Below are 14,320 nucleotides of genomic sequence, written 5' to 3'. Positions count from 1 at the left end.
GAAATAGTAGTTCTCTACGTTTTACTGACTAACCTTGTCTTCATCATCAGAGCCTTTCCAATGGGCAGCAATTTTGGCAGGCAGTGGCTGCCCAGGAGGGGTGCAGGACCAATGTAGATGGCATGGAGAGGTGGGTGTCCCCTTGTGCAGGGCAGCTGCTGCCCATCCCAAAGCCTGCCACTGCATGTACTGCAGCCCCTGCTCCCCACCTAGAGGAACAGAATCCCAGAGAAGGATCCTGACAGGAAACATGTATCCTGGAGCCTAAAAACTATTGGCTGATATTTTTAGGCCGTAGAATGCCTGTTCCTGCTATCTTTAGGAAAGATTCATGATAGATCCAAATTGCTACATGTGGTACTTTCATTTTACGGTGATGGGAGCTTCACAGGCACTTAAGGGCTGTATTGTACCTGTTTCACTATGTGTGGTACTTATACACAGATTTCAGTTCCGATATGGGGCCTTTTTTGGTTTTTACTCTGATACTGAAGAGATACAGGAAAGGAGAGCAACCCAGGCAGTGTTCAGAGCTTAAGCATAAAGGTGTAGAGATGAGATAGTGTGATGCTTGGGTTTTATACCTCTTCCGTAGATCAGACTGCCTTGCATCAGGCACATCCTTAGGGGACATAATATTTTGGTTGTCATCTCTAATATCCTCACCCAGTCACTGTACCAGAATGGATTTTGCTTGAGCGCTTCAGGTTTGGCTGCCATAGTGCTAAGATTTCATTTTGATGGTCTTGTGCTAGAATGTACCATAATCAGAAAAAGGGGAAATCTTTCAAAATGAATACTTTTCATGACTCTTCCAGCCACTGGGAAGGAAGCTTTATGGGCATGTCTGTCTTCATATACTTCTGATAATACAAGACAGAAACTTGGTAAACGAACATATTGTGATTTTGCAGCTGATTTATGATGAACATATATTCAGTGTTCATATTTATATATATTTATGATGAACATATATTCAGTGACACCATTCTTTAGAAAGTTATCCTTAATTTTATTTTGATAAATGAATTAATTTAATTGCTCAGTGAGTTCTGATTCTTTTGTTATTGTTTTTTTTGATCAGAGTAGTTGGTCGGAGCTTAGAGTCCTGAGAATGATCTGTATTAGAAGGATACAAGAAAAGTAGTGAATTATGTGTTTTACACAACACTGTTTACAAACACTATACAGAAGCTTTTATTCCAATAACAGAGGAATCAAACAGTGGTTATTTTTATGCTTCTCTTGAAATATCCCCAAAGGTGTCTAAGCTCAGTACTTTTTCACTGCCTTTATTTCCCGTGCGTTATCTTTTCCTGAGTCTGAACAAGTGCTTATGTCTAAATAAGATTAGTTCCTAAAATTCATTAAACAATTTGAAGTGGTTATGCTGATCATCATATGATATTTTGATAGTGCAGTATTCAGTTATACACTGATGTTTAGTAAAATATCCCTAGAGCCAGTGAGCAAATCTTCATGCTCAAAGTGAATCTGTAATTTCTGTAATTATATCTTTTTTTTTAAAAAAAAGTGTATTTCCATTGAAATATCCTCTTCTCTTGCCTAAGTCCCCTCTAATTGTATGCCTCCACAGAGTGAAATTAGAAATAAATGAATTATTCAATGAAGGAACTTGTTTCTTAGTTCAAGCTTTCAAATGTCAAAGTAGCGAAGCTTTTTTTTCCTCTCTGAGGGATCTAATAGTCTGTGAGTGAGTTTTTGGTAATTGTGCTATTTTTTGTGCTTATCATATTCTCTGTAATTGAACCAGATGTTGAGTCTTCTCTGGAGGAGAAGAGTCTTCTGAGTTTATTTAGTACTGTATCAGTCTTGCATCCCAAAAGATTTGAGGTTAATGTGAAAATGAAATAGTAAGGCAGATGCTGTATGTAATGTTCCTGTAGGTGGATAATCCCTTTTGGACTGAAACACTTAAAAATGTGTAACTCAAAGGTGCATACTACATGTAACAAATGGCTGGATGATAAATTATTGTAGGATTTTTTTGACAGTCGGTCAAAAGCCAACACTTTGTATGCAATGGTATATTTGCCATTATAATAGTAGTGCAGTGATGAAAATAGTTCATGAGTTCAAGAGGCTTAGGGCTGTAGAAGCAGACTGCACTATTTGTGGGTGACTTACAGAATTTTTTTGTAGGGGAAAACCCTGAGTATGTTTCAGCTACTCAGCTGAGCTGGTTTCTCACCCATACATATTGATATGTCAGTAAAGAGTATGTGTAAGCTTTGCTTTTGTGTTAGGTTGAGGTACTGGGGGAAGCAGGGGCAGGTGTGCCTGAGTCTTCTCCTTTCTCTTATCTTGGTTTCCACCAGGAAGAAGCCTTACTTCATATGTTGGAAGGAACCATAATGTTCTGAAGACATGCTTTCCATTTCTAAGGCCCTTACATATACCAAAAGAGTATTGTTGCTCTTACAGTTACAGGCACATGGAGAACTAACACTTCCACACTGTTTGTGGAGTGTTGCTGCCATTTAAGTACATTAAACCCTAGGATGTGCAAATAGCAAATGTATATTTCCAGAATACGATATCTCCTATGATGTATGGTTCGATAATTTTCCTAGACAGAGATTAATAATACTTGATAAATTTTTCTTTTATGGGTTGGAACCCAACCCTATTTGTTTATTTGTTTAAACACCTAAAACCATTTTTGTGCTGAATTCATTATGCATTTTGTAGCATAAATTTATTAATTGTTTGGTCTGATTATTTATACATTACCCCTAAAATGAAGAATTTCTTTTGTTGCCTTCTTTAGCATTCGTTAGCACAACTTGCATGTCGTGGTTGATTTTATTTCACTTGAGTCCCTCCGTTTACGGTTAAATATGTGTTCAGCAAAAGTTCAGTGTCACATTCAGCTACTCAAAACTTGTCTTCCTGAAATGGGATGTAGAATTGTATGGGCTTTCTTGTATGTACTTACAAGTAGCAACACTTGGTTGTTACATATCCAGCCATAACACCAGAGAGTCAGCCTGTGTATGACTAAATCAGAGCTGCCTCTAGCTTGATGCAAAGTAGTTTAAATTGTCAATGTAGCAAAAAAGGTGGAGAACTGAGGAAGAAAAGTATGTAGGCAGAAGACAAATGCTAGAGTAAGAATACTGCATTATTTTTCCTTTTTTTTTTCTTTCCCTTCTTCAACAGCTAGAAATGCTTTAGAAATGGGAGCTCTTCCAGTCATTATCATCTGGATAAAAGAGGCATGTGAGCATACAGAGTTTTACAATGGAGCCTTTTAGCAGTTTTAAAACATTCCAGAAACTGTATTTTAAGGTCTTTCAAAATGCAATTTGTTTTCCTTTAGGCAGAAGTGAAATGGAGAAACCCATTTTCTCAAGTGCTTTTGTATCTTGTTGAACAATAGAGCAACTTGGAAAAAAAAGAAAAAAAAAATCCTTCAGTTGCCGACAAGGGAGATATTTAGTTGAGAGTCTGAAGGCAGTTTAGATTTCTTCAGAGCTAAAGAACTTGCACTGCAAAACTCTTGCTCTTCCCAGAGAGTTTGGCTGTGCAACTTGACATCCCTTTCTAAGCCCTGTTTCATGCTGACTGCAGAGGTGGAACTAGTGTGTACACAGAGGGAATTGAATGAAGTCCAGTCCCTGTAGGGGTCACCACTGAGTACTGGTCTTGCAAAGTGACGTGCTAGAGCGTTCCATTGAATTCCCCTTACACTGAAAGGATGTTAGAGCTGAAAAATCACCATGGTATGATATCAGGGAGTTAAGGGATTCACTAAAAAGAAATACCAACAATCCAATCCAAACAATACTCTCAGTTGTTAAAGAGGAACTTCTAACGGCACCAACACTATGGTTTGTTTCCTGTTTCCTCTTAGGGCAATGTTACCCTTCCAAAATATGAGCTATAGCAAGACTACAATTAGATTTTTGTGTATTATACTATATTTGGATTTATCCTTTTGCTATATTAATTTTAGTAGATATATTTATTTAGCTATATTATGCTTGCAAGAGAGTCTCCTGCTACATTTGACTTCTAAATGCTATCAGGTAAAGTAACTACATGTAATTAATATTTTTAAAGAGTAGTGGCATGAAAATGCAAATAGACAACAGGAAGCCAGCTGTAAACTCTACTATTCAGCTTTCTTTCAGTGTCCTGCAAACTTGCCATTTAAATAACTACTTTTAGGGACAGAAGCCAGCACAGGAATAAAGGGTAACAAAAGTAAAGCTTATCCTGCTTTTGATAGTTTCAATAGTCTTGCATTTTTGGAGCCAAGTGATTCACACCAGCTGTACCCATACTGAGAAAGGTACAAATTTAATTGAAGGGAATCTGTCTGGGCCTAACTTTTAAAGAACAATTTACTGCTTCAGAGTAGATTATTTTAGGAATTTGTGCTTAAGAATCATGATTAATGCTGTTGCAGCCTATGTTCTACCTTATGTTTCTGACCTTAAAACCCAAGCAATTTAATATTATTATTAGAATATTAGCCTTGTTTGAACTCAAAAATCATTTAAATTAATGAGTTCATTTTATTGACATTAAAGGTTAGATATTTTGAAAACCTGACATATTTTTATCAGGATGTGTTAAGTTCTTCAGTTCTTCCACGTGAACCTCTGATTTTTATCATGTTAAAATATGACAACAGTGTTTTCTTGGAATATGTCTGCAAAAGTGGTAATAGAAGAATAAACAAACTAGATTGCATTTTGACATTATGTAACATAAGTTACCTTTAATACTGAAACTTAGAAACGTAGGCCATGCTATAGCAGAGTGTGAAGGATTTTTCTCAGTATCTCAGGGATGTATTGGAGAGCACTGAGCTCACAACACTTTGCCCTAAATATCCAGGCTTCTCAGCTGTTCCAAAGCAGGTATTTTCAGCATGAATCTTTGTCAGCCAGGATTTCTAGCATCCTTTGCTTGAAGGTAACCAGCCATGCCTGGCATTCCTCACTTCTTGCTTACAAATCCAAAAGCCTTTGATCCTCAGTTTTAAGGATGGCTTAGCAAGCAGATCTGCACCTTGTAGCTTGGCAAATATTTGTCTATCCTAGAAAAAAGAAATCCGAACTGAGTATGCTAGGACAATTTCACTTGGAGCCAGTGAGTGTCATCCAGTTTTGTGCAGCAAGTAGTGTAAAATCAGTAAGAGAATATGGGTGATTCCAGTGTTCATTGAGTTTACAAAGTTCATACATCGCTGTTACATAGGCATGAGATTTTTGTAGGCCTTTCAGTATTTCCTTGTAGAAGGCTGATCAGATGTTGCATCCCTGGAGCTTCTTTTCGAGTGTCTTTTCTCATAACTTTGATAACATTTCTAGCATGCATTATATATGTGCCTTTTGTTCTGGACAACTTACTGACTTAAACCTGTAATTAGCAGAGCTAGAGTTTTCATGTTATTCCCATGCAGCAATGAATCATTTCCTCCCATTTCTCAGCACAGATACAGCAGATCATCTTCTTTGCTTGTCAAAATTTTGTCCATTTCTTTTACTACATATTTTTGAAAGTTAAGCATTTAGAAAAAGGTTAACTTTATTTGAACTGCTTCCTGTGGATCTACATTTCATGTACTCCTAATGGTACATTCTGATTCTTAATTTTTGTAAAAATACTAGCTTTTGGCAGAACAAATCAAGGGGGAGGAAAAAAAAAAAGCTCTAGGAAGATAATCTTGCTTAGAAGCAAAAAGCAGTTCTTAGCTTTACCCAGGAATTTGGAGTTTGGAAAGGGGAGGTCAGCTTACCAACTAGACATTATATGGGGGTTTCTTTTCTGGGTATTCTGTGGGGATAGGGGGGTGGAGGTAGTGTGTTTTTGGGGTATTTTTCTCCTTATCACTTGCCGTGAAGATCTACAGGATTTGAAAGTGCTTTGAGAGTCTCTTTGCTCTGTGCCTTTGATGCAGTCCTTTGACCTTGTGTCAATAGCAATAACTTAGTAGCAGCAAACTTAGAAAAAAATTAAAGGGGAGCATTTCAAAGTGCAGAGTAACTATAAATCCAAGTTTGAACAAGTGATAGTTTAAGGAAAAAATCAAAGTCCTTCATGTGTTGAAGAATAAGACATTTTTGAAACCTGTTCAGTTCTAGTGTTCTGTTTAAATCTCTATGAGCTTCTTGCCAAGCAGTCATATCAGAACACTGCTGAAAAGAGAAATGTTAAGCACGAGTTGTTTGATGTACTTCAATTAATTGTTTGTCAAGAACTAAATTCACTGTTTTCTCACAGTATTTAGAAAAATAGTTTCATTTACCACAGTAAAGTTTCAATATTTGCATTGAATAAACTGAATGTTTTATTTGCTACTGCCATATTATGAGGGTTCCTCTGTAATAACATGAACCACATATGTATGTATATATCATTTGTTTGTTTATTTACTGTTTTCACAGACACTTCCTTTGGGGCTGGGAGATGGACAGCTCTTTACCTGGACTGATGGCCTGAAAAGGAAGGACTGGCATGATTATGAAAGCATTCAAAAAGATGCTATGCGTTCAGGTATACATGAGTTCAGAGCAAATTAAAACGGTTTGTTTATTCATTCTTTCTCTCTATGGCTATTTTTTCTTATAAGTCCTTTAGAAGATATTCCTAAAAAGTTTTTTTTTGATTGCAGCAATGTCACAAGGACATCGTGTTCTGAATTGAGGGGTCAGACCAAGCACAAATACCTTATCTCTGAAAGTAGCCATGTGACAATGTGTTTCATGCTAGTAACTATATAATGATTGTACATGGGCAAAAATATTATCAACAAATTATTTTTTGTGTTGAAATCAGTTGTCAGACTGTGACCAAATAGAAACAGAGCGTTGGTCTGCAAAAGGGCATACAACTAAAGCCAAACTGTCCTTAAATTAATGAACAAAACCTGAGCTCAGTACCTATAGCTGCCAAGAACCTTTGACACTTTTGCCGTTGTCAAACTCCAATCCTTTAGTCTTGCTAAAGCAACTTCATCTCATTCTGGCAGTCTACAATTATTTGAAAATGGGAGAAAATTGTGCTTGCAAATACACTGAAGGACACTTTGTTACGGTAAGTAATGTTATTTTAATGTACCTTTTACGTGCTGCATCCCATACATGCAGAGAGTGTGGTTTGTGTTCCTCTTTCTGTCACCAAAGCATGTTCAGATTTTAATTCTTCTTTTGTAACATAATGTACAGCTATTCAATGTAATATGAATTAAATTAGAAGGAAGGAAGAGAAACAGCAGTTGAATTACACCTTAATCAGTGATTGAAAGTCATTATTCTACAAAGGCCAATCTACTATTGTAAAACAAATTAGGCTGTCTTGATCCCACTGTCTTGAGACAGCCAAAACCTCCCCCAAAATATCTCTATAACTGAATCTGACAGATTCATAAGACTTGGTAAGTACTTAATTTTGCAGGAGCCTGAACTACTAAAATATTGCAAGTGTATGTTAATTTTGTAAGCTATTTTTCCCTTTCTCTTTTGAATCTTGATCTTCTTAACTAAAGAAATTATCCTTTCCTCCTACGTGTGCTTAGGAGGTAAAAAAGATGGGGAGGGGAAGGAAATTATTCTAGGCAATTTAGTAGTTGTCAGATCAATAATTGCTGTGTTCCAAATTGCTAAATGTAAAATCACAAATATGCAAGAGAGAATGTACAAAATAAAAGCAGCATATAAGTGGAGACTTGTACATATGTGGGGAATATCATGTTAGAGTGGACCTTTTTGAGGGCTGTGCATTGATGCTTTGGCAATGTACTTTTAATTTCTAAATATGTAATGTGGACCCTGTATGTTTTGGACAATAACAGTAATACTTATGATTGTCTGATGGATAGCTTAAAGCATTGCCCATGTAATGCAAGCCATTGCATGGAGTAGCTGAGAAACTGAAAAAACATGTTATGTGGCTTTGTAATTCCCAGTCCTAAACCTAACATGATAACTGTAGTAGTATGTGAATATTAAGAAATTCTGACTTTTATTTTTTCTTTATTTTACCGTTTGCTGAGTTTGACGTTTTAGAGATATCTTTTAAATAATTTATATTTGTCAACATTATTCAACAGATTAAAATAACTTTTAATGCTCTTTGTAAATCACAATATGGTAATACATATGCAAAGCTAGAGCATCTCAATGCACTTTTTTAGGACATACTATGTGATTTCTCTTCCTAATAACATTAGCTGAAATACACTATTAGTTGAAAATCTATCTGAAAGCATGATGTGAAAGGGCTTGTTGGGACATTTCAGGAAAGGCAGTCAATGCTTGTTGTACAGAAAAGAAGAAAGGACTGAAGTATTTTTTTAATTCAGCCTGCCTGTTTATCTGTAAAGCTTACGATTTCCTAAGTACTGGGAATGGGAATTTCATAATTTCTAATTATGGAGAGGTACGAGTTTCTTCATGACTACTACTGTTTCATGGTCAAATATTTTGATCCCTTTTCATTCCACCAATTAAAACCTATGTTTTTGAATTTGAATGGTCTCTCCTCTTGAAGTCAAGGAATAAAGCCTTTTGCAAGACATGCAGAGGAGAAAGGAATTATTTCTATTTATTTCAAGTGTTTTAGCTCATCTTTTTTGTCTCTAAAATTACAAATGATCTGGCATATAAATCCTGAAATGAGCTTGTGTTGCTTTTGGTTTTGCAGGGCTGTGTTGGAACACCTGCGGTTCAAATCTGCGTTTATGGTGTTTCTATTGTTACTTCACATTTTGTTAGCATGGTGATGCTACTTGAGAAGGTACTTGAAGTGAATGATGGAATGGCAAGGCTTTACACGTAGCCATAACTTAATTTAAAAGCACTTGTAAAGACTTCCAAACCAGTTCTAATAATATTAGTTGGTTAATCTTGATAAAAGAATTCAAGAAGACAAGAGAGGGAAATGCTGTTGGGTTGCAGAAGTACTAATTGTTATACTGTTGATGGAACAGTGAAGCTATCCATTTAGTTGCTGGTTATCCAAGCCCTGATTTACTCAGTGTCAGAAAGGAATCTATAATGACTTAAATATACTACTTACCCGTACAGAATAGATGTAGTGAAATGAATATTAAGTTATTTAATCAACCCAATTGCTTCCGTTCTTCTCTGAATATTACTCTGTTATTAGCTCAAAACCAGTGACTGAAATATAGGAAAATGAAAGCAAAAGTTAACCTTAAAAAAGGTAATTCCTAACTAAACAATTGTGATAGATACTTTGGAAGGAATTCCTTCCATTTTCTAAAGTGAGCCATTAAGTCAGTCAGATATTACAATGGAGGGGGAGGGAACAAAATAAGCTAATCAGAGAAACTGACTTTATTGGAGTTGATAAGTCATGCCAGCTTTTTGACAAGAAATCAGAATTGAAAATAAGACCTCTTTCTATTAGTTTCTTTTCCTTTGGGAATACAACTGATGACATGCCTTGATGAAGAATATGCTTCATTTGCATTAAAAATATGAGAACTGTAAACAAATGCAAATCCTACATCTGTCAGTTTTTGTTTTGGTAAGTAATAAACAATGTCTCTGTGTATGAGAAGAGCACTCTTGCGTTGGAGTTCAGAGTGGTGGGTGCACCCTACATGAATGCAGCCTGCGTAGTAATGGCCCAGATAGCTCCTGGTGTGTGTATTAGCCCAGCTACACAATGCCTGTTGTGTCAGGGCACTGTAAATCTGCATGCATCTCTACAGAGAGTAGACATCCTGGATGCTGAAGCCCCTGGCATTTCCATGAATCAGCTACTGTAGCTGATTCTTTGTTTTATCAGAGATTTCCCTACTTCAGTTGTCTAGGGAGGACTCTGAGGTCATTTCTACCAAGACGTTCATTTCAGGGGCATGGCAGCTTCTGTGGCGCTGATAGCACTGGTTTTCAATGGTTTCTGTGCAGAACCCGGAGTCTGAGATCCCTGAATGCTCCCATGATGAAATTCACAGCAGAGAGCTATGAAAGCCTAAGGCAGTAATTCAGAATCATCCATGAGAAGACATTACATTGGTTTCACTTCTATCTTTATGTCCTGAGTAGTGAGACTAAAAGTCCTCAAGAATCAATGTCATTGTTCTTCCATTTCTGAAAGTTATTTTATCTATTTCACTCAAGAAATTCTCAGCTCTATCATCAATTACAAGCAGTAGCAGTAATGATGAATTACAACCCTTCTCAGATAAGAGGAAGGATTCATATGTATAATTCTTGGGCTTTTAAAGAAATGCAGATTGAATGTTTATATTTAAATATAGTGCTATTTCTGATCATGATAACCTATTTCTAACCACAAGTGATAACTTTTCCAAAGTAAAGTACTACAAAAGGGTAACCAAGGGAATAGAAAAAGAGAAAAAAAAGAGGTTTTATTTCTGAAAGCATTTTATCAATTCTATCGGGGATGTTAATAGCCTATAAGATACATGTAGAAAGACTGCATACTGCAAGTGATTTTGGGTTTTTTTTTTCAATATTTATTCTTTAAAAGCAATTCTTTTAATTTTTCCTTTATAATGCTTTGCAGGCATTTTTGTCTGATTGCATGTGTATGCTGAAATGATTATTTCGATGAGGTGGATTGAAAATTTAGTGTAATAAGCTAATTTCTGAGAGAATGGTAAAATGTAAGGAGCTGTATAAATATAAATTTATAGAAACCTTTGTCTTCAAAAGAAATTGGCTAAGAAATAGAATAAGTGACTTCCGAGATATGTCTGTCAATACTTTTATGTTTGACTGTTGAGCCATTTTGGTCTTGTCTGCTAACAAGATCTCAAAGGAAAAACCTTTTAGAATGTACCGTAACACCCAGTGGCTATTCCAGCAGTTACTGAGCAATTTGCAGTCTTTGTTCCTCCTATTTGTATATTTAAATAGCATGTGGAAGCCTTATGGGGAGGGAAGGAATGAAGGTTGTAATTCTTTCCTGTATTCGGTACTGTCTTTACCTTTCTGCTGCTTCAAAATGTTACCTTAACTGGGAGAAGGGGATTTTAAAGATCTTGACCTTTACATGCCTCAGTGCAGGCATTTCGTAGAGGTTAGTTCTATAAACAAACAGACAGTATGTTCTATAGTTCTACAAACAAACATTCAGATTACTTTTATAAACAAGCTAAGCAGAGATATTGAAAAGTAAGTGACCTGTACATATTTGTGATGACAATGGAAATAGATTGGAGCTCTGTATTCTTGGGGTAGAATGTCAAAAGAAGGCAAAAGACACGAGCACTTTTGTGCAGCAGTAACAAATAGTGAACACCTGAAATTTGACTTCAGTGTCAGTTAAAGAAATTGTGCACTGGTGATCCTTTTCCATCACTTCTGTTCAAGTACTTGGTTAATCCTTATAATAAATTTGAATAGGGCCCGTTCTTAAATTCAGAAGAAATCGTCAAGGCAAAGCCTAGTGCCAGACTGTTTCTAGAAGATACGAGGCAGTGTGATACAGAAAGCAACATTAATTGTAATTTCCTATTGTTTATGAAAAAAATTAGCTCTGTGATACTTATACAGATAAATGTAATAAAAGTTGTGCAGGAAAAAAATGTATACTAAAACACTGATTTACTTATGCCATATTTCATACAGAATTATACACTGGGAATTTTGTCAGCACCTTATATATTAAACAAGTTTACTAAATTTAATTTAGGTCTCTGAACTTGCAATTCCTTTAGAAAGAATTTGAGAATTTGTAGTATAATTGGAACTGTAGTGGTAGCCAAGGTCTCAATAAACAGTCATAACCTAATTGTTCATAGCATTAATCATGAATATGCTTCATGCAGTTTACAATGCATTGTTTGTAAAAGAGAAAAATGTTTGTCAGTTTATCTTAATGTAAGTCTGACATGATTAAAAAATTCTAAACTGTAATGTTAATCACAGCTTGTCAAGGAGACAGCACATAAAGGATGTGTAATATGAAAGATGGATGCAATCTACTGCAGTTACATGAAGTGTTTCACATATTAAAATGTATTTGCTCTGTAAATAAAGTGCTGCAGACTGTGATCTGATTCTACCACTCTTAAGGGTCTGGATGTCCTATTGAAAACAGTGAGATCAGCCTGGAGCTGGGTGCCAAGCACAATAAAACTATTATACTCTTAGATAATTACTTGGAAAGAGAATTTTTTTTTCCAGTGGTGCCTTTTCCAGAAGTTTAAACTCTGATAGGTAGAAAATATGGTTTGGTGTTTTGGTTTTTCATCACAAGGTTTTCTCTGGGTAACTACAGAGTGGCTTCCTCTGATTGTGAAATGGTGTTATTTAAGTGATAGCTGGGGTACACACTCTCACTGGATCTCAAGTTACAACTTTATATTACGCTGCAGAAGAGCTAGGAAGTGTAAAGCTGCAGCTGTACAGAATTGGTCAGAAAACTGTGTACATGATAGAATTCTTGCCACTTAAATCTTGCCACTCTAGAAAGAGTTTATAGGTGGCTGTAAGTCAGAACCAAGCTTCTATTTTAAAGCACAATACCTCTGTTGCCGTGGCCAGATATGAGGCCCTTTTTGTGGTTGAAGTAAATGTGATTCTTTCCCAGTCCTTCCCTGTTCCCCCACCACACACACACACACACACACACTCACTCACTTTGGAAACTCATCAGTTAAACCACCTAAATGTAATTGGTAAGCTAATTTCTAAGAGCTACCAGAGCAACTGAGGAAGAGGAAGCACAGTTCATAATATGACTCCTACTATTTAGAACACTGAAAATTATCTTCTGTATACTTTTTTGTGCTGGGCATTGGCATGTTGATTTTTACCATGATAGGCAGAAAGAAAACTGTATTTCCAGAAACTTGGCAAGAAATATTTATGACTCTCACTGTATCAGTGATACATATTCTTGAATGAAACTAGTATCCAAAATTCAAGAAGTGCTCTCCTAGAAAAAATATTAAAGTTGCTACGTTTTCATCTTTCTCTATGTTTTCATCTGTTCAGGGATATGTGGTTTCAAAAATCCTTAACAAACCAAAGTTTGCTCTCTAGTACCTTCTCCCGTTGTATTTGAAAGTTGATATGAGTGCTCACACCGTTTTAAAAAGAAAAAAAGAAACAAGCCAAAGCAAAAATAAAATTTAAATAAAACAATAAGAAGCAGATGCCATCTGGTTGTGATAGTCCCAAGTCTAGTATTACCTATTCTGCAAAGTGGTGAAGACCTGTCTTCATGGACTTAGATCAATATTAGTGATCAAGAGCTGATATTGGTGAATGTATTTAATGTGTAATACTTGGGAGTTTAATAGAGTTGCTTCCTGAAAAAAAAGGAAACTTGACTTTAGAAGTTTTGTGTTTTGGAGATTTTTTGGGAGGGAGGGGTATGAGAGGACGTCTCAGCTAAAACGGATCTTTTAATTTTGCACTTGCAGTCTCGAATGATGGTTTCGTTTTTGGCTCTGTTAGTCATCTTCCTCTTTGTGCTTAAATGTTTTCAGGGCTATCTAAGTAATATTTAGTAGGAGTTTATCTGTAGGTGCTTGGCTGGTTTAGTTTTATGTTTGGTTGATTTTTTAAAGAGAGATATGTTTTGCAGTAATTCTGGAAAGGGAATTTTATCTGGACAGTCTTCAAAAACGTGGCTCATTTGGAGAGAGAGTTTGGAATGAACAAACAGCTTAGAGATCTTCAGGCTAGACCTGTCTGTGTGTAAGGAGGATGAGATCTCTATAGACCATCTAAATTAGGCTCATTGTCTCTTGTGATGGGTGTAAAAATGATCAAGTTTGTCAGTTCAGGGCAATTATTGATTGACTCAGTGGAACAAAGAAATGTCAGTTTGCTGTGAAAACTCAAATACAGAGAAGAAGGAAATGAATTCTGATTAAACTGTAGTAAAAGAGCTTGAACAAGTACTTGGCAGCAATTATAGCCTATCAAGATCATACTTTTCAATTCAGATGCAATGAGAAAATGGAATTTTTCCTACTACTTTTATGTCATCTTTTAATTTTAAAACGTGCAATGAACTGCTGTCAACCAGCTTTAAAGTCCATCTCTTTTAAAGATTTAAGAAAGACATTCCTGTAGCTTCAATCTAGGTCAAAACCCTTATGAACGTCAATTTTAAAGGTTTGGCAAATGAGCAAGACTCTTTCTTGGCCTAATCTACATTATAATTTTGGGGAATTTGCTGTCAGTGTTGTATGCTAGTGCCACATATTGCTTGCACCCTGGTCAGTAACCTTGCATGTTACAGACTTCATCGTTGAGAATGATCACCATTATAATCACAAGCACACCATTCCAAAGACAGTAGAAAGCTCTCACTCTAAAATTCACTACTT

General features: G+C 36.0%; 1 protein-coding gene across 1 annotated transcript in view; it reads left to right on the top strand.

Moving 5' to 3' along the window:
- The window catches only part of GALNTL6 (polypeptide N-acetylgalactosaminyltransferase like 6), a 442,063-nt gene that overhangs the window by 156,385 nt on the left and 271,358 nt on the right, over positions 1 to 14,320 (top strand). The window contains exon 2 of the mRNA XM_048303651.1: positions 6,423 to 6,531. Coding sequence (XP_048159608.1) covers positions 6,423 to 6,531 — 109 coding nt within the window. The remainder of the gene's footprint in view (positions 1 to 6,422; positions 6,532 to 14,320) is intronic.

This window comes from Corvus hawaiiensis, chromosome 5 (genome assembly GCF_020740725.1).
Source record: "Corvus hawaiiensis isolate bCorHaw1 chromosome 5, bCorHaw1.pri.cur, whole genome shotgun sequence".
Classification (NCBI taxonomy): domain Eukaryota; kingdom Metazoa; phylum Chordata; class Aves; order Passeriformes; family Corvidae; genus Corvus; species Corvus hawaiiensis.
The sequence above is the reverse complement of the archived record's forward strand: the minus strand, read 5'-3'. Positions and strand labels throughout refer to the sequence as shown.